Genomic DNA, 19,804 nt, shown 5'->3' on the forward strand with positions numbered 1-19,804 from the left:
TTATATGCTTTAATACAGTTTATTAAATATTGCATAATACTGAAATCACAGCAGTAAATAGTGTTCTTTTTAATTTAGTATTGTCATAGCAACAGCACTGCAAATAGAAGCAAACCAACAAAACATGAGGCAGGTGTGCATTTGGGCAAACCGCAGTATACATAGGCTACAGTAACATAATCGATAGTAATGTTACGCTATGCTTCTCTTACTGCTAATTGCGTTTTTCTCCCATCACATACGCTATAACTTGCAATACAACGATAAGAGTAATACTCTTAAATATGACACGGATACACTTTTCCCGATGGACAAAGAAAATAAAAACGGAAAAAGAAAAACGATGCGTGATTCGGTAAAGCAAATGTGACGCACGCGTGGTTACGCTCACAGTGTGACGCGGACCACGCCGCATTCTGTTGCTTCTACTCTGTGCTTCAAAATAAAGGCAGAAAATCTAGAGCCGAATGACTTCATTTCTCCTTCTCTGGTTTTCCTCTATATAATATACATATTTACAATCCTACATTAGCCAGACTTGTCAAAATGTGCATTCATGCTGAAAAGTACTGAGAGTCCATACAATTATGTATAATGTTATGTAGGCTATACACTTGAGTATTTATTTGTTTCAGCAGACACATTCACACATCTCGAGGGTACCGGTGTCTGATTATTCTGATGTCTTCCAAAGACTCAGACTAGAGAATACATCTCTATAATGGTTCTGCTCAATCTGAGCCATGTTTTCCTGTCTTTTCATTCTCAGTTTGCCCTGGAAGCCTCTCGGAGGTGGAGTGAACAGCCCTTTGTGTTGGCCTGGTTCTTTGCTAGATAAAATTCACACATTAGAATATTCCTCAATATCGATTAACTGGAGTTATTTAGCTTATGTGTGGATGTCCAGTGCATCAAATGCACAACCAAACTGAATACATTAAGCATCCAATGAAACCACCATCATATAGCAATCAACCAATGGCGTCAACAGTAACGGGCAACAGACCAATGGCAGCCAAGTGCTGCGGCACACCGACACTCTCATTCGCTAACACAATCAAGAGTCATGGCATTTAAAATATAACAATAAAAGAAAGAAAACCAACAATTCACCTGAATTAGATAATTACAACGTTTATATAATGGGCACACGATGGCTTCATAACTGCTTTGTAACGCTTGACAAAATAATTAATTAAGGTTCATACCTGCCTATTTCAGCCTTCGTTGTGATGCTTCTCATGCTGCAGTAATGTGGTGTTTTTCATTATTAGCGATTGTGATCATAATGCAATGTACATATTGAGCATAATGCTAAGGAAAGAGATTGGCCACCAAATCTATACACATACTGCCAGCATTACTAAATACTAACATATACTGGGGAGGTGGAGACATCACCAGTTAACACAACCAGTCTGTCCAATCAGGTCACCCTTCAGCCATACACACACCTAGTCTGCTTTAGTAGACCGCCAGTGTTATGATTAACCAGAAATGCATTATACTGTAAGTATTGAAATCCCCCAATCCTGTTCCTGGAGATCTACCATCCTGTAGGATTTCACTTCATCACTAATTTTGTACACCTGGATCAACATGACTCGCCTCCACATTCAACAGGGTCACACAGAGTTTGACACGACTGTTTTTCTGAGGAAATTACAAATGAGTTTTGGGCAACCTCACAGTAGTGGGGGAAATTCTACATTTTTTCTTTCGTAGGAGAAAAATAATAAATATACGATGCTATGTCACTGACATTCGAGTTCTGGACTAAAACTAGTGGAAACTGTCAGACTGGTATTAAATAAACTTGTGAGCTAGTGAGTGAAATGAGGCTACAGTCATACTTAAGCAGACACTCCATTCTGACTCCCATGTACCCGCAGTTTCTTGTGACAGATGGTACCCCAGTTTATACCATTCACCTGTACAGTAAGTTACAGATATGTGGCTGGTCTTACTGATATAAATACCATACTGCACCAACTGCCCAATGGATCAACCGGCCTACTTTCTTCACAGAGACATTTAGACAAGTCTGATCTACTGCTCTAGTTTTTGCTCTGGGTCAAATCCACAGTGATTCTTCTGTACAAACATGTCTGAACTTAACTGGGGTCCAGTAGAAGGCTGGAATAACACCTTTAGACACAAACTTGACAGCTGCTACAATACCTGCTTCATATTCATCTGTTTATGTGTTTGAGATTTTAATACTTGTAAGCCATACTTGGGGTATTTTGTAGTGAGTTTGCAAAACCATAAAAAATCATTAAAGCATTAATCTCTGAATTATGTGACTTCTCTGTTACTTCAAAACTATATTTTTACCCCAAACACTGCCTTATCATCAAAACATTGTGTTAGCTTATGATAAAAATCAATAAAATAATTTGATTTGCTTATCGTGCTTATTTCCGATATTTTTGAACAGCAGTCAAATTCACACAGGTTAGTGTTTTTAGTCTTCATTGGATTACAGGCACTATACAATTCCCAAAACAAGCATTTTATAAAAGCTGTAACTGACTGGGAATCTGAAAAACAAGTGATTACCAGCTAGGCATGATGGAAATGGTTACATCCAGCTTAAGAGGAAATATATCCATGCCCGTCTACTTTCAACATGTATTTTACAAAACACTGCCATTTACAACAGCTATTTTGGCATATTATCTCCAGATCCCTTGACATATCCTTTTGAGTGTCTATAAACGTGAGGTCTACATCGATAAAAAAATGTATAATTGCACATAAGCTTATCAGTTTGTATTTTAGAAATAAGGAGACAGCTGTGTCCCTTAAGGTAGAAAAGGATGGCAGACATTTTGAATTGAAAGTAGGCAAACTTGTGGTAAGTATTTTGTACACTTACTTATTTTCAGACTATTTTGTTCTGGCTTTTTCATACAGAAAACCAGTCATTTTTATCTGCGCTACCACAGAATTCACCTTTGAGGTGATTGGGTAAGTCTCAGAAAGGTTCCTCGTACCATAAGGTGATCCTTATGCAGTGAAAGGTTCCTCGTACCATAAGGTGATCCTTATGCAGTGATGGCTGACACCCGGACCAGGAACAATGCAACATTTTCACTTGTTTTAAGGGAAAAGAAGTAAAGCCAAAAACATGGTGAAACAAGACACCATTTTCTCTTCTGTGACTCTGGGAATGTCATTAAATTTCGTGCTTGTTTGTTTTCAACTTTCCATCAACACTGAAGGCGGCGTTGAAAATACACATTTCCCGTTATGTTTAAGAAGAAATGAACACGTGTGTGAAGCAACAGGGGTGGAAAATATGAGTGTGAAACCAAAAAGCAGGTGAATCCAACTGCATGCTCTACTTAGCCCGTGCATAATGTGCGGGAAGATAAGAAACCTCCATTCAATCAGCAAAAATAAAATAGTATTTCTTTATGGCACATCATTATCCGATAATGTTTCTGTTTTGTAGTGTATCAGATTACCAGTCAAGAGAACATGAAATCAATCAATCGGTTCATTTGAAATTCAATTAAACAACCCATTAATTAACCAATAAAGCACGAGCAGTTTCTTATATAATACATTCCAAGTCTATAACAGTTTAAATAGTGCCAGTGTTATAGCCGATGGTGATGGTGTGGGAAATGATACAAAATGGGGGCGATTCCCACACAGGAGCAACATGCTATGCTAACATGGCACTTCCTGCTCCACTGTACAGCCCTGTTCCTCTGCCTCTGCCTTAAGAGTACAAAACGTTTCCCAAAACCCTCTGCTGCTACCGTAAAGCATACTTCCATTATACAACTATGCCAGTTTCACATATATCCTGAAAATACTTATCATTCAAAAATAGATTATGAATATGTAAATAACATATTTAAAAATAATGTATAAATGATACATTCATATGTGTGTGCTGACCCCCCCCCCCTCCCAAAAAAAAAAAAAGTATATTTTAAAATCTTATTGATGATGGTGATAACACTGGTGATGATAAATATACAAATTATTATGATTATTATATAATAAATTGCACATGAAGAAACCACCGCGCTTATGAATTCTGTACTCTAGTTGAGGGTATGTTATGAAAATAGAAAGCATAAGAAAACCATTATATACTGTAAAGAAATAACATGCAACAGTCAAATAAAAATAAATAAAGATTTCTGAAAGAAATATTGCAGATGGTTGCAAACACAAAATTCACACTGAAGTCTGCAAATACAGGCATAGGGATGCAGTGGCTGCATAGGATGGATAATATCTCTCCTGCTCTCTCTCTGCCACACACACATTCACACTGTCACACACTTACATACACACACATACACACTCTCATACACATTCACACACAAATGCATGTACGGATACACAGACATACACAAACACGTACGTACACATACAAACAAATTTATGGACACACATGCACAGACGCATGCTCACACAAACACACATACATGCACACACAAACACGTACGCACACACACTCATGCGTGCACACACTTACACACACAAGGAAACATGTGGGGACACACTCACACGCATGCACGCATGCACACACACACACTCACACACACAGAAACACTCACACACACAAACACATACACACACACACACTAGGGTCAGTGATGGTAATATTATATCCCACAGTGTGTGTGTGAGGTAGCTATTGGAAGGCCACTGGATTCTCTATGCGTGTAAACGCACACTTCGGTTTCTGCTCAGATCTACGTGGTGTTGTGAAACGCTTTTATTCTGACACGCTCTCCATGAGTCGTGTACTGCTGACTGCAGCGACACCTATTTCTAAACTGTGCTTCAAAGAAAACTCTCGTATTATTTACAATGTAAACCACACAGCAAGACCTAAACATTTCTGTCAGCTACATATTAAATCTGAAGGGCATGTCACGGATATAGCTGGGTGTGTGTGCGCCAGCGAAACGCTCTCGCAACACTCTGATAACGTTCTCTTAACGTTGCCAGGGTGTCCCGATTTTCCGCTGGGCTGGAGAGCGTAACAGACTTGCTCACCGCACCGTAGAGATCGGGCAGTGAATCTGATGTTTCTCCCTCCTTCCTCTCTCTCTCTTTCTTCCTCCTCCTCTTCCTCCCTCCCAGAGAAGAACCTTGTCTCGTGATCGACCGCATACCCCCGAACCTTTGCTTTCAACCTGGTCGAGACGCGACCGTGACGAAATAAACCTCTAGTACTGATTTCCAAACTCAACAGGCAGCCGTGGGTGGGATGTGGGCAGAGTGCGCTGAGAGCGAGCGCCCGGGCTGCGGGGGTTACTGGCTGACGGGCTTGACGTAGTTCCCTGGGAAAGTGCCAAACTCTTTCGTTCTCCTGGAGGTTCCTGAAAACAGCCAGAGACAAAGAAGAAGAAGAATAAACCGAGTTAATGGAAGTCGACACCCCAGTAGAGGCATTTAGTGGCGATACAAAACTAGCTGCCCGTCGGTCTAATGGCGGTAAAATCTGTTGCATTAGAAGGTAAGTGCTAAATGCGATGGAAAAAAAATTTCAGCATGAAATGAAAAGCTCTGCTCTGTCCTTGCCATTCACTTACTCTGCATTAGCGGATCGCTAACTGGAAAGGTCTGCTATTTTTAAAACCCAAATCAATAACCAAGCAGTAATCAATGCTAGAGAGCTGTACGGTACTCCACGTCCGTACTTAAAGCGGCACAATAAGGCTGATGATACAGTTTTATTGAAATCATTTATGGCCTTGGTATACAAATATGTGATTACTTGCAATATTGCAAAAATGCTGAAAGCCTGCGTGAGCAGCTGGAGTTTCCTTGGATAAACGGCACTGTAGTAATGTTACAGTATGTAAGAGCCGGTTACCGTTGGGAGTTCTGTCACTGTGACATCATCGGTCCTGACATTTCTTACACATCCAGCAGTCCGGCTTTCTGGTCAGGATGTTTTGTGAGGTTTTTTTTAACAATCAAAGCATCTTCCAGCTTAGATGCATAATCAAAGTACCATAGATATATAATTGCATTTGGAACAAGCAGCATCCATCCAATCCACCTCCATGATGGCTTCATTGGCCACTGACTGGCTCCCATCGGAATCCGGCAAACAAAAGCTGTCTTATATATATCTTTTATGTGGTACAGCCACCATTTTGTCTCCCCTTGGTCACACAGAGGCCCTATTTAAGAATGAGCAAACAGGAATGTGAGCGTTGGACATACCAACAAACCAGCCATCGTCGCACTTCTCCATGACGTTGACCAGATCACCCTCCCGGAGTTCCAGCTCATCCTCGTTCTGCGGGACATAGCTGTAGAGAGCCTGGAAACTGTGGAGGACAACACGCAGTCAGACACGAGCCACCCCAAAACCACAAACACTACAAATACCATAGAGCACCCCAAAACCACAAACACTACAAATACCATAGAGCACCCCCAAACCACAAACACTACAAATACCATAGAGCACCCCCAAACCACAAACACTACAAATACCATAGAGCACCCCAAAACCACAAACACTACAAATACCATAGAGCACCCCAAAACCAAAAACACTACAAATACCATAGAGCACCCCAAAACCACAAACACTACAAATACCATAGAGCACCCCCAAACCACAAACACTACAAATACCATAGAGCACCCCAAAACCACAAACACTACAAATACCATAGAGCACCCCAAAACCACAAACACTACAAATACCATAGAGCACCCCAAAACCAAAAACACTACAAATACCATAGAGCACCCCAAAACCACAAACACTACAAATACCATAGAACACCCCAAAACCACCAAACTACAAATACCATAGAGCACCCCCAAACCACAAACACTACAAATACCATAGAGCACCCCAAAACCACAAACACTACAAATACCATAGAGCACCCCAAAACCACAAACACTACAAATACCATAGAGCACCCCAAAACCAAAAACACTACAAATACCATAGAGTACCCCAAAACCACAAACACTACAAATACCATAGAACACCCCAAAACCACCAAACTACAAATACCATAGAGCACCCCAAAACCACTAACGCTAGAAATACTATGAAGCACAACAAACACCACTAACTGCCATGGTACATGACACATAAGCAATGCTAAGTACATGCGGTGAGTAGCCTGATAACAGTAAAATCATCAACATGAAAGAGTTTTTAATTGAAGTACAACAAAAGGGTTGAAAATGTATGTGAATGCTAGTAATCAGAATTCTGGTACATAAATTCCACATGGAGACATTTTGAATTCTCCTATACTCCAGATACTCTCGGTATGTGAAGACAAGTGACATTTTTTAAAACCCTACCCATTAAAAAAAACACAAAAACAATTGTGCGCCCTCTAAAGGCAATAAGTTGTACTTCCGCTCACATTCTTTCATGCCTAGTACAGATTGTTCCATACACGTTGGATCTCATTAATTAAATATATACGCTGAAATACAGTACATGCTGAAATATATGCTGAAAGAGATGATATGCCAAATTATACAACAGTTTCTTCCGCAAGGATTCACACGATAAGTCACTTTCAACTAAGCAAAAACCAAACCGCATTGCTTGCTGTTGTTAAAACGGCATAATAGTAGTCTAAATTTTGTATCGTTCTTCACGTTTCCTTTTTTAAATGTAGACACGTGTTGGTAAAACTGTTGTATAATTGCAGTTTTCCCAACACGGCCTTTGGCCTCGTGCCCGTGAACGCCAGTGACAATATCTCACAGTGAACCACTCCTTCTCTTGCTTTACATACATCATAAATGCTATATGCAAAACATCGCTCTGGCATGAGTTCAGGTGTCAGTAAGATGGGAGAGTCTTTGAGAGTGACAGAGTCCTTCTGAGAACATAGACATACTCTACATGAAGGACTACAGCTGACAGAACAGGCCATCAGAAACAGAGACCTGTGACTGACCCCAGCATAATACAGGTCCCCATCAACAACCTTCATGGAGACCATGGGCTACTACTCGCAGAACTTCAGTTTCTGATGTGGGCTCCCTGTCATGTGACACTGAAGTACCTCAGTCATACCACTAGATGGCGGAAAAGGCCCTCATAACTCACGGATGAACCCCATGTGCAGTGGTAGAGAATCCCGTTCCCCTTGCTGAATCTACCCAGCTAGCAGCCTAAGCCTGACCTGGACGGTCTCTCTCTCTACATATCTGAAGGTTTACACGCTACTGACCATTCAGGAAAAGGTACGTATTAAGGAGGTACCCCCGACTCCGCCCGGTAGAACACAATTAACCGTCCTTTGGAGAAGAATAGAGTATGATAACTTAGAAAACATAAGCCTTTACAGTTGAAGCATATCTGCGCTGAGCTATATTGAGCTCTATACAGTATATTTAGCTGTAGATATAATCACAGTTTACAGAATGCCCCTGCCACCAAAATAAACCACCACAACCACCCTTTTCCTCTTTCCTTTCTCAAACAATAATGTTGAGAAAAATATAGATTTCATATTGTTATACTGGAGGGGTTGCCGGCCACTTTTCAGCTTTGACTCTGACCAAACACAGCAGGACAGATTCAGTGAGGGGCCATGTTTAGGTGTAAAATAAAGAAGATGTGATATGGTGAGACACAAAGTTGTCATTCATGCTTAACCATAATTTAAGAACAGTTATATGCAGAAGCTCATATCAATGCACTGGAGTCTTCCCCATTGCTGCCATGGTGGGTGGAGCTGCCACATTCGGCCAATCACCGATTGGTTAAAATCGGTAAGTTCTTGGCAACTCAAGGATCTCCCGCTTTTGAGGCTAAGGGAACTATGCTCTGCAGCACTGCTGATAAACAAGGGAACAAGCTCCTGGCACAGTCTCAGAGCCTGTTTCTCTTCTAGATACAAATTAGACCAGATAAGCGCTTCAAGAACACGGGGGGTAAAACAAGGCTTGAGACAAGCGTGTGGAGCTGAATAAAGACTTGTGGTTTTCAGAAAATGTATTTGCTGAAATGAAAACGCGAGTGCACTGCAAAAAAACTAAAAATAAGAGTCTTAACACGTATTTTTGTCTTATATTTAGACAAAATCGTATTTCTATTACTTGATTAATTGACAAAAAACTGCCAATGAGGTGAGAAAGTTTGACTTCTCAAGCAAACAGTAACTTAAAACATGCTAATATTTTCTACTATGTCTTAACTTTTGCTCAGACATTTGCTCTCTTATCAAACTAAGGACTTTCACAATATGACTGTTGTTCATAAAGTCCTGGATTTTGGGCCTTTTTAAAAACTCGCCTCCACCTTGCTGCTGCTCCCCACCCCTTACCCTCAGGAGTGTGAACACTGCGAAACGTCCTCACTGTGATAAAGTCCGAGCAGGACGACAGAGAGGGAGAAAGAGGGAGGGTTGTTGGGGCGTTGGGGTGCGGGGGGTGTGTGCGGGGGGTGTGTGGGTGCGGGGGGTGTGTGCGGGGGGTGTGTGTGGGGGGGACTCACATTCCGCAGCTGGGCCGCGCGGGTTCTGGACTGGGCGTGTGCGGCTGTGGTTGCTGGGAAACGATGAGAGAGTGTTTACTGGGCTGCAGTCTCCGGCCCCGCCCCGAATCGGGCGCCCGGGAGAGAGTGCTGCAGTAGCGCACGGACGTCTCGGCGATGCTCAGGATCTCCTTACACACCGCCTCCTGGTGGAGGGAGGCCAGAACGCAGCGGCCCTCCCAGACCCCCAGCCCGGCCGGCCGGCGCAGACAGTCAGAGGGGGGGGGGGGGGGGGATGGAGGTTTGCAGGTGGTGGGGGGTGTGAGAGGGGTTTGTTAGCAGGCAGGTAGAAAGAAGTCAGGAGGCAGAGGGGGTCCGGTGAGTATCGAGGTGGAAAGGGATCCGTTAAAACCAGGAAAACCAGGAAAACCAGGACAGATGAGGAGGTGAGGTCCAGAGGTAAGCATGGAAAGGTAAGACATAGAAGTAAGTGCTAAGTCACAGAAATCACAGTTATGAGAGGTCTGAAATGGAGAGAGTAAAGTCATGCACTCGGATTAAAGATGAGCGTCTGGTCAGTTCTACTCTGAGGGAAGGAAGATCAGAGGAGACAGTAGTGGGAATGAGAGTGTTAGAGGAAAGGTTAATCTGAGGGCTGGGGGGATGACCGGGGAGGGCTCTGCTCTGTCCTCAGCACCCCCTCCCTGTGCCTCTTCCTCTTCCTCTTTCAAAAAGTCATCAACACTCTGAAGAGCAGGTCAGTGTGCTCCCACTCCAATGCTTTCAGTTACCAGGAATGACTGTTACATCAGCATTAGAATGTGATCTTACACTTTACACAAAGGGTTAAAGGCATACTATGCAGGACTTTTTCCTTGAATATAGGAGATATAATGACAGGTATCAAATATAAAAATGGAGGTGAATGGATGGGATTGAGGGATTTCTTTGATTGTAAACTCAGGACCACAGCAAGGCTGAACATTTTGGTATGCCTTTAAATGGCATTAAAATTCTAAACATTGTAAACAATGGTGATGTCACATTTAATTTTATTTTGCTCTCTTTACAATTTTACTGGCTATATCCAACTCGGTTTACAGCCTGTGATTAAAAACAAAGCAATGCTGAAATTGTGCCCCTTGGCTGAAGAGTAACATCCTTTATGGTGAAACATCCTTCTACTGCAGAGTAGTAGCGTTGCCATGGAGCACTGCTTACCGCGAACGAGTTGGCGTTCATCACGTTGTCCTGGATGTCGAACAGCAGCACGGGACTTCTGGAGGACCGGCCCTGGTACTCACCATCACTCTTCACCAGCTGATGGAGAAAGAAACGGCACTTAGTTTCCGTGGGTTACACAGCCGGACCTGTAGAGGGCGCTGTTAGTCCTACAGAGGCGCGGGGAAACGCAGGTAAATGGTTGGCATTTATATAGCGCCTTTATCCAAAGCGCTGTACAATTGATGCTTCTCATTCACCCATTCATACACACACACAGCGACGGCGATTGGCTGCCATGCAAGGCACCAACCAGCTCTTCAGGAGCATTTTTTAGGGGTTAGGTGTCTTGCTCAGGGACACTTCGACACAGCCCGGGCCGGAGATCGAACCGGCAACCCTCCGACTGCCAGACGACTGCTCTTACTGCCTGAGCCATGTCACCCAGGTCATCAGTAGAGGGGAAAGGTCATCCAGGGGAGGAACACACCGCAACAACGCTGCCCACAGTTCACACCAGAGCGTTCAGTGCCACACGCCGTCCACACACAAATCAAAACAACATCCTGCTTTCATCAAACGCATGCAAGTGACCAGTTAAACAGCACAATAGCTTTGGTTGTTCCTTAAATAATTAAAACCACAATATTTTAACAAAATGCGTAAATATGCAAAGAAATCTCAAATATATGTTCAGAACCTGTAATATTTTATATGGCATGTTTTTATGTTTATTATTTCCACAAACCCTGAAGAAGAAAAGTCTCTCCAGACAGGGTTGGTGCCATAGACAAAACTTAAAACCTTGCAGTGTGAGGTAGGCCCCAGCAACTGGAGGACCTCTCTGCTTAAACTCAGAATTTAACACCAGCTACATGACCTTGCCAGTGAAAGAGTCACTGTTATGACATGAAATGCAGTAGGATATGAAATCCTACTCAAGAGGCAAGGCTGGCATACAGAAAAACCACACGGCCACATTCTGTGACAAAATGTTGCAGTCCGGCATTAGCCATCCCATTGGGTGGTAGCGGTGGTTGCTCTAACGGGGGATAAAAAGGTGATTGGCCAGTGGCGGAGGTGATTTGCGAGGCCCTGAGACGCAGCACTGCACACCATGCAGCTGATACCTCTCCCGGGCTGCTGAGCCAATCGCAGAGGGCCTCCCGCTCGCTGCCCCTCTCTGGCTCCGCCCCCTCGCCCAGCAGGCCACTCAGGGGGCTCCGCCCGCCCAGCCAGCCCTCCAGCCCCGCCCCCCCACAGGGACTGAGGCTGCGCGAGAGGCGGGGCGAGGGCGGGGACAGCAGGAACTCCTCCCCCTGGGGCGGGGTGAAGGTCAGGAAGGGCGTGGCCGAGCTGGGCCGGGGCGGGGGCAGAGGGGGAGGCACGGGGGAGGCGGAGGGGGACCCCGGGTAGGGGCTGTAGCTGATTGGAGGGACGGGGCTGGCGGACAGGGAGGGGGGCAGGTACTCGCCCCAGCGGTAGGAGGCCGAGGGCGGGGGCGGTAAGGGGGGGGTGGGGGCCGCGGGGGGGCTGCAGCCCATCCCCATGGTGAGGGAGATCCACTCGGAGGAGATGGCGTGGACCTCGGGGGACACCGAGCGCTGGCTGGAGCGGGGGAGGGGCAGGGGCGCCGTGCTCAGGCGGGTTCGGGGGATCTTTGGGTCGAGGAGGAGGAGGGGGAGGAGGAGGAGGAGCGAGGAAAGAGGTGGAAAAGGAGGAAAGATTAAATGAGGACAAGAAAAAAGCAGACACAAAATAACAGGGAGAGTAACTGACCGGTGGGAACGAGATACGGAATACACGACATCGCTCTGCTGCAGTGCACTAACGGGTAAGAGATAAACTCTTCTGTGATTTCTTGCTGTGATGAAAATGAATAGTTATTTTGAATGAGGGCAAGTGCAGACGTGGGTCAAATACTTAATTGCTTTGGATTAAAATACTTTTCTATGCTTAACTGAGCTTGTCTGGTATATCGGAACTCTCAAAAAGTGCAAATCCCACCTTCTGGTCCTCTTGGTTGGCTCACCAGGCAAGATCACAGCACAGAAAAGTATTTGAATCCAAGACAATTAAGTACTGTATTTTACCCAGGTCTGTTCAAGTCTTCGCTGATTGGCTGCCTGCCCACCTGTGGCGAGGCGTTGCTGCTGCGATTGGGTGATGGCGTAATGGGCGGGTCGGGGTAATCCACGCCATTCTTGATGCGGGGCCGTTTGTGCACTTCGATGTAGGTGACCGGGAAGATGCCCTGGCGGTTGGTGCCGGAGACTTTACCCTCGTACCAGTTTTCATCCACACGGCGAATTAGTGTGATCCTCTCACCCTGCGGGGAAACAGCAGCGGTCAAACAAAAAACACACTGATTCACAGATGCACAATGCTAACGCTAATGCAGACACAGACACAGATTCACACTGCACTCTACAACCAAAATACACGCGCACAGTGCAAACACTATTGCAGACTAACCCTAACGCTAATACAGACACAGATTCACTCTGCACTCTACAACCAAAATACACGCGCACAGTGCAAACGCTATTGCAGACTAACCCTAACGCTAACACAGACAGATTCACATATGTGCTAATCCTAACAGACACACAGATCCCACATGGCACTCAACAACCAAAACACACACATGTGCAGAAACCAACACACCTGCAGACACACTCGGACACACAGAGACATAGACATGCACACACACACCACACACACAACGGCACACGCAATCCTAACTCTAATGCAAACGGAAATTCCAACACTGCACTCTACAAACCACCACACACACTGATGCACACACACATACACTGACGCACACACACACACACACACACACACACACACACACATACACTGACGCACACACACACACACACACACACACACTGACGCACACATACTGGTATGGCCGGGAGAGATGCAAAACCTTTCCCCTACCTTCCTGAAGGACATCTCCACGGCGGTGTCTCCGTTGAAGTTGAAGCGGGCCAGGGCCTCGCCGTACTCCAGGACCTGGACGGGGGCCTGCTTCTTCGGCTGGGCCTTTTCTGTGGGCGGCAGGAGCTGCAGCACAGACACCTGCTTCAGGCCCCCAGGCACCAGCTTCATATAATACACCAGCTTCATATAATACACCAGGGGCCAGAGGCATATAGGCACCAGCCTCATATAATACACCAGCTTCAGACAGGCTCTAGTATTCTAGTACAGACACTATGTTCACCCAGACACAAGCTTCATATGGACACCAGCTTCAGACAGGCACCAATACGATACACCCAGAACTAGCTTCAGACAGCACCAGTACCATACATACGCTCTGTTCATCCAGACACCAGCAGGCTCTACTACCATGCAGGCACTATGTTCACCCAGACACCAGCTTCATCAACATTATACTGTACCGATGTTCCTTTCATGCCCTTCGCTCGAGCAACTTCACCAAAAAAGTTACAAGAAACACCATGACACAGGGTACAAAAACACATGCTGTTTACAGTGCAATGTATTTTCAGTGGAATCTCCAGGAACTAGTGATATTTACCTCTACGTAACTCCGAGGGAAAATACCCATTCGACCATGGTGCTCTCCTTCGAACCAGTTCTGATCAATCTGTCGACAGATGTACACGATGTCCCCCTTCTGAAAGGGCAGCTCTCTGGTGGGGAGGAACACAGACGTGAGCCAAGCGAAGCCCCAGGGCATTAATAAAACACGGATGCATTACCAGATACAGCAGAAAAGCAGAAAGACAGCAGTCTAAGTCTTACTTAAGGCAATGGATCGTGTTTCAGCACAGAAGGGACAACACCAAACTCATATGACGCCGCAATTCATGGCTTAATTCAAGAGTTTATGCATTTCTCATGATTCATTTCACCCTCTGATGCACAACATCAACAACATCTGTCAAAAGTGACATGACAGAATTCTTATTTTCTATATCTTTGCATTGCTTGTGCATGAAAGGGTTAAGTGGTATTCATGTAATTACATACAGGCATTGAAGAAAGCAAAAATAGTGCTAAACTAAGCAGTAAAAATGTGCAAAAAAACACAAAAAAGACTGCACGGCACTCAACGAACTGTTCAGAGTAGCGTCTCTGGCTCTGTGCCACCCTGCTGGAGATCTTGCCAACAGATTTTTATTTTGGGAATGACTGATTCACTTATTTATTATTTTGGCTTCATGAGTGATCACTGGCACACTTATAGTATGATAATCTCTTATAATGTATCTTCTAACATTCATTTGAAAACTACCTCTAACAAAAGCTTCTCCATTACGGTATACTGTATCCTGTTTATGTCGGGTGATCACAGTGATTAGAAATAGAGTACATACTTTATGTAAGGTCAAATTTTTTTATCGTTCAGTAAAACTGAGCTATCATTTCCTATTTAGAATCTGAAGGTAATGATACAACCAAGCAGTAATCCCGGGTTAAAGCATTTTTATAAGTGAGACAGCATGCATGTTTGCCCCGTTGGCTATGACCACTGAAGAGTGGGCCAGTGAGGAGTCTGAAATTCTGTCTGTTGCTTTTAACCGGATACGTTTTTTTACTTACTTTAGTGTCTCGGCTTTGAAGTCAAATTTGGCCAGGGCAGGAGTCCTCTGTGAACACACACAAGGCTTAAATTAGGCAAAGAAAACAAGCCGTTTCCTCCTGCTGTCAGTGCTAAAGGTCTAGCTGTGGTCACATGAGCACCTGTGACCTGCTTTACTCACATTTTCACACTCTTGTGAGGACACAAATAGGTCCTCACTAGTGCTGAAAGACTAAATTGATGGTGAAAACACATTGCACAATGGTACTTTAACAGATTTATGGGGTCTGAAAATGCTGGTACTGGGGACTTAATACTGGGGTCTTAATGCAGAGGTATCCATGCACTGGCAAACTAAAGTCTTTGATAGGGGGCCTATGTGTTATGTGTTGGGGGCAAACACAAATAGCGTTGATGCTACCAGATCTAGGTCAAATATGTAAATGCTTTGGATTCAAATACTTTTCTGGAGGTTGTCTGGTGTATTGAAACCTATGAAAAAAAAAACTCTGCCTGCTGGTCTCCTGGTTGGTTCAATTGCACCAGGCTAGATTAATCTAGTAGAAAGAAGGTATATTGGTAAAGTATGTGAGTGGAGCATTTACGTTTACATGCGTGTCTGTTACAGGTCTGTTAAAGTGAGGTCATCCTCTTGTGTGAGCTCTAGCACTTTAGCATTGCTGATTGGTCCATCATATTAGGACTGGAATATGAGAGATGTCAGCTGACCAGAAGATGCTGTGCTACATGCAGAGATCAGTCAACAAATGGAAAAAATATACAAGAATATACAGAAGACTACTGTAACTCCACAGCCCCAGATGAAGTACTACTATACTCAAAGCAGCCTGACAAAACTTCCAGGAATGGAAAGAGTCCTGATGGGCTGTGTGATTGTGGCATTCCAGAGACCGTTACCACATGCTTTTAGTGTGCCAGGAATACAGAACAGAGAGGGCATCATTGGTGTCATCATCATTTCTGTTTTTTCTTTCAAAAGTCAAAGGTCCAAGTGAGAACCACAAACTAACTGAAAGGAAAGCCATACAGTTTTTTTTTCTTTTTTTTTAAGGAAACTGGGCTGTACTCCCTGATTTAGTGAAGAGAACCAAGACATTAACTACTCCTTTGACCAGAGGAGGGCAGTAATACGCATGTGAGCATGTCTACCTTAAGCCTTAACTTAACAAGAAGAAGGGCGGCACAGAGCGGACACCAGAGCTGGGTCTCCGTACCTCGGAGCCGGACTTCCTCTTCTCGGTGTTGTCGATGTTGAGCAGGTCTCCGAAGCGCTCGTTGGTGATGAACTGGTGATGCGTGAGGAAGTGGCTGGTGTGCCGGCGCGAGGCAGCGTCTGCCTCCTCCTGCTCGCGCTTCAGACGCCGCTGCTCCTCCAGGATTTTCTGCACGGAGCAGATCCACACGTCACACGCAGAGGTTATTAAGGCCCGTCCACACCAACAGCAATAACTGTACGATAACTATAAATGTGTCCTTTTGAAAATCCACAACTATAACGACAACGACTGTGATGTGGAATGAGTGATTTTGTCCAGCAGCAAGAATGATAAAACACTGACAGCCAATCAAAATCCAACAAAATCTACAGGGCGCGACATGCTCACATCGTTATAGTTATAGGTATAGTTGGTGTGGATAAAATATGTTGTAAAAACAGGTCTTCAAACATTTTATTCAGCTGCAATTTTTCTTGCGATATAGCTTTTATTGCGTCACAGTTCTCTCTTGAAAGAATCTGGGAGGGAATAATAAACACACAGTTCCCTATCTTTCACTTAAGTAAACACAATTTTAAATTCTGAATAATCATTCGCCATGAAATCTACTGTTTTGAACTGAGTACAGGCTTAGCAGATTTACCTGATCACAGTACATGATGTTTTTAAATTCATGAAAATACATAACAAAATGAAGGCAGGATCACATAATACAAAATATTACAATACAAAAATTGAGGTGAACAATACATATCTATTCTTTTTCATGAATATGAAATATCACCACATTTTAGAAAATGAAACACAAAAGTTAATTATTGACAGTATAGAACACACAAAAACACGAGCCAGTGCAGTTGTGGTTTGAAAACGCTGAAAGGCCTTACCTCCTTATCCCCATACCGCCTCCTGAGCGCCTCCTCCGGATTATCCGTGTGCTCCCCGTGGGAGAAGTGCCGTGGAGAATCAGACTCTACTCGGAAAACAGCAGGAATCAGCACTTTGCCCCCAGAACAGACACACCAAACATGTGCCAAACATTCCCCATGAACACGACCACGTGTGCACACCAGCGCATTCATCTGCAGGGACATGAATGCAGGTTGTGAAGCACATGTTTTTATAAAGGATGTTGTTTCTTTTAAATCCCAATAAATGGAGAAAGCCCCCTTTGGTCATGTAAATGTCAATGAGGAAGCTCAGGTTTTGGGAAAATCTGATTAGTTTTGAAAATAGGGCGTATATATGGAGAGGTTAAATTGCACTTTGCTCAACACAGCAAATCAAATCAAACAAACAAAACAAAAATTATACAGTTTGATGTACAGTCTAATCCCTAACATGCCAGTGTGAACACAGAACACACATGTACACATACACATGTATATATGTATGGTAATATACATATATAGCCATGTAGACACATAAAGATACATGGATGGAGTGATGCACCAAACAACACACCCAATGCTACACTTTCAAACACCTGGAGAGAGAAAGTGCTTGAAAGGAAAGAGATGTAAAAGGACATAGTACATGCTGTTAGACCCCTCACTGGCTAACACGCTACTGTAGAGGAAAACACTATACACCTGTGCCTTTCCCTCACCCTCTGTATATATGCAGGTTCCTCATGAGCATAGGATAACAGGATAAACAGAATACACACTACTTGTGAGGACCCTGAGAGAAATGGGGACATATTCTTGCAGGTTGGATTTTACTACTTCCACATAGTACTGACTTCCACATTCACGCAGTGTACTGATTAATTATTTAGAATTCCAGAAAGAAACATGAAGACAGACTACCTGATAATCAGGTTACATAACTTATTTGGTTTGATACTATTTGAATTTTGGATAAAACAGAACTTGCCAAAAAACTGAAATGACTGGATTAAAATTAAATTGTTTCTGTAGTGACAGACTGAATGGCTGATTAAAATAAAACTTGGCCCAGTAGTCACACATACTAACTTGCAAACTATGCAATATCTGTCAGAACATAAGCTGACTATGTTAAAACGTCCTTGTGCAAGAGTCAAACGGCACAATTGTTCTTTTGCTATACGTTTTATTAATGCATTGCTACAGTGTATTTACTGTATCTGGGTTTTCCCAGGGATAAATGTTGCAGTTATTCATAATTACTGCATCAGCAAACTCCAAACACTGTCCTCATCCGCATATACAAACTCCAGTGGGAAACTCCAGCTTATTCATGTGGGGAGGTGACCACTTCTTTATACATTTCTGCCAAATAAATACGAGCATTAACTTTGGAACTGATGTTAGGATTTATGAGTGGTTCATTGAGTGCATTAGTGTAAATAAAGAATGTATTGTCTCATATTAACCGTCTATGTCTTGGCACATGGGTAGACTTCTCTATAGCCCTACATTTGTGCCAGATCAGAGTGGGCAAAAATCTAGGGGAAAAGCCTCACTCAAGAGTTTGCATACACCCTGTTAATGGAGGAGAGTTAAGGACAATCCTAAATGTTGTCTATTACATTACATTACAGTTATCCAAAGTAACTTACAGTTGATTTGACTAAGCAGGGGAGAATCACCCCTGGAGCAATGCGGGGTTAAGGGCCTTGCTCAAGGGCCCAACAGCTGCACTGATCTTATTGTTGCTTATTGTAGCAACACTGCTTAAGCCACCAACCTTCCAGGTCCCAGCCACCTTAGCCACTTGGCTATAGGTTTATCTGAACCTTAGTGATTTTTTTGGTTTGCTTGAGCCCAGTACACGAATGCCATTCTTCATTTTTGGAAATATGTGACTGGATTTTAATTTGAATAATCTCTGTGATAGGGCCCACAGACTTCAGCAACTGTGAGAGAAAGTCTAAAAGCAGACAACAATCATTCACCGAGGATACGCTGCTCTCATCTCAGCTATTTCAATCATGCTTTAACGACATCACATTAACCAAGCCTCCGCACTCAAACACAAAACACTTCATCCATCAAAATAGTTCTGCCTTAACGTGACACAAATGCATTTATAGCTTTAGTGAAAATGATTTATGCATAATTTACCGACCTCTGGAATTGATCTGCTCTGTTATGAATCACAACAATGTTTATTTACTTCTCAGCAGTTTGCATTTTGTGGAAACAACCGGAAACCTTTGGAATACTGTAATGGCAGGGGGAGGAGATGGTGGTGTGGAGAGAGGAGAACAGTCAGGAGGAACCTCCAAACTCGACTGTGCAACGGTGTAAGATGAGCCTGACTACTTCTTAAGCACCTCTTTACACACACACTTCCCCAAGTCTGCTTTTACAACACTGCGTTTACAACACTATTTATCAT

At 43.7% G+C, this 19,804-nt stretch overlaps 1 protein-coding gene across 1 annotated transcript in view; it reads right to left on the bottom strand.

Annotated features, from left to right (window-relative positions):
• LOC133118571 (sorbin and SH3 domain-containing protein 1) overlaps nt 1-19,804 on the bottom strand; it is a 61,939-nt gene continuing 42,135 nt past the window's right edge. Inside the window, exons 16-26 of the mRNA XM_061228673.1 lie at nt 17,365-17,450; nt 16,475-16,642; nt 15,260-15,306; nt 14,232-14,346; nt 13,625-13,750; nt 12,813-13,007; nt 11,809-12,336; nt 10,679-10,777; nt 9,479-9,663; nt 6,211-6,317; nt 1-5,357 (exon numbers count right to left, since the gene is read on the bottom strand). Of these exons, the coding sequence (XP_061084657.1) occupies nt 5,290-5,357; nt 6,211-6,317; nt 9,479-9,663; nt 10,679-10,777; nt 11,809-12,336; nt 12,813-13,007; nt 13,625-13,750; nt 14,232-14,346; nt 15,260-15,306; nt 16,475-16,642; nt 17,365-17,450 (1,724 nt within the window). The 3' untranslated portion in view covers nt 1-5,289. The remainder of the gene's footprint in view (nt 5,358-6,210; nt 6,318-9,478; nt 9,664-10,678; nt 10,778-11,808; nt 12,337-12,812; nt 13,008-13,624; nt 13,751-14,231; nt 14,347-15,259; nt 15,307-16,474; nt 16,643-17,364; nt 17,451-19,804) is intronic.

Source organism: Conger conger, chromosome 18, assembly GCF_963514075.1.
Source record: "Conger conger chromosome 18, fConCon1.1, whole genome shotgun sequence".
In the NCBI taxonomy this organism is placed as follows: Eukaryota; Metazoa; Chordata; class Actinopteri; order Anguilliformes; family Congridae; genus Conger; species Conger conger.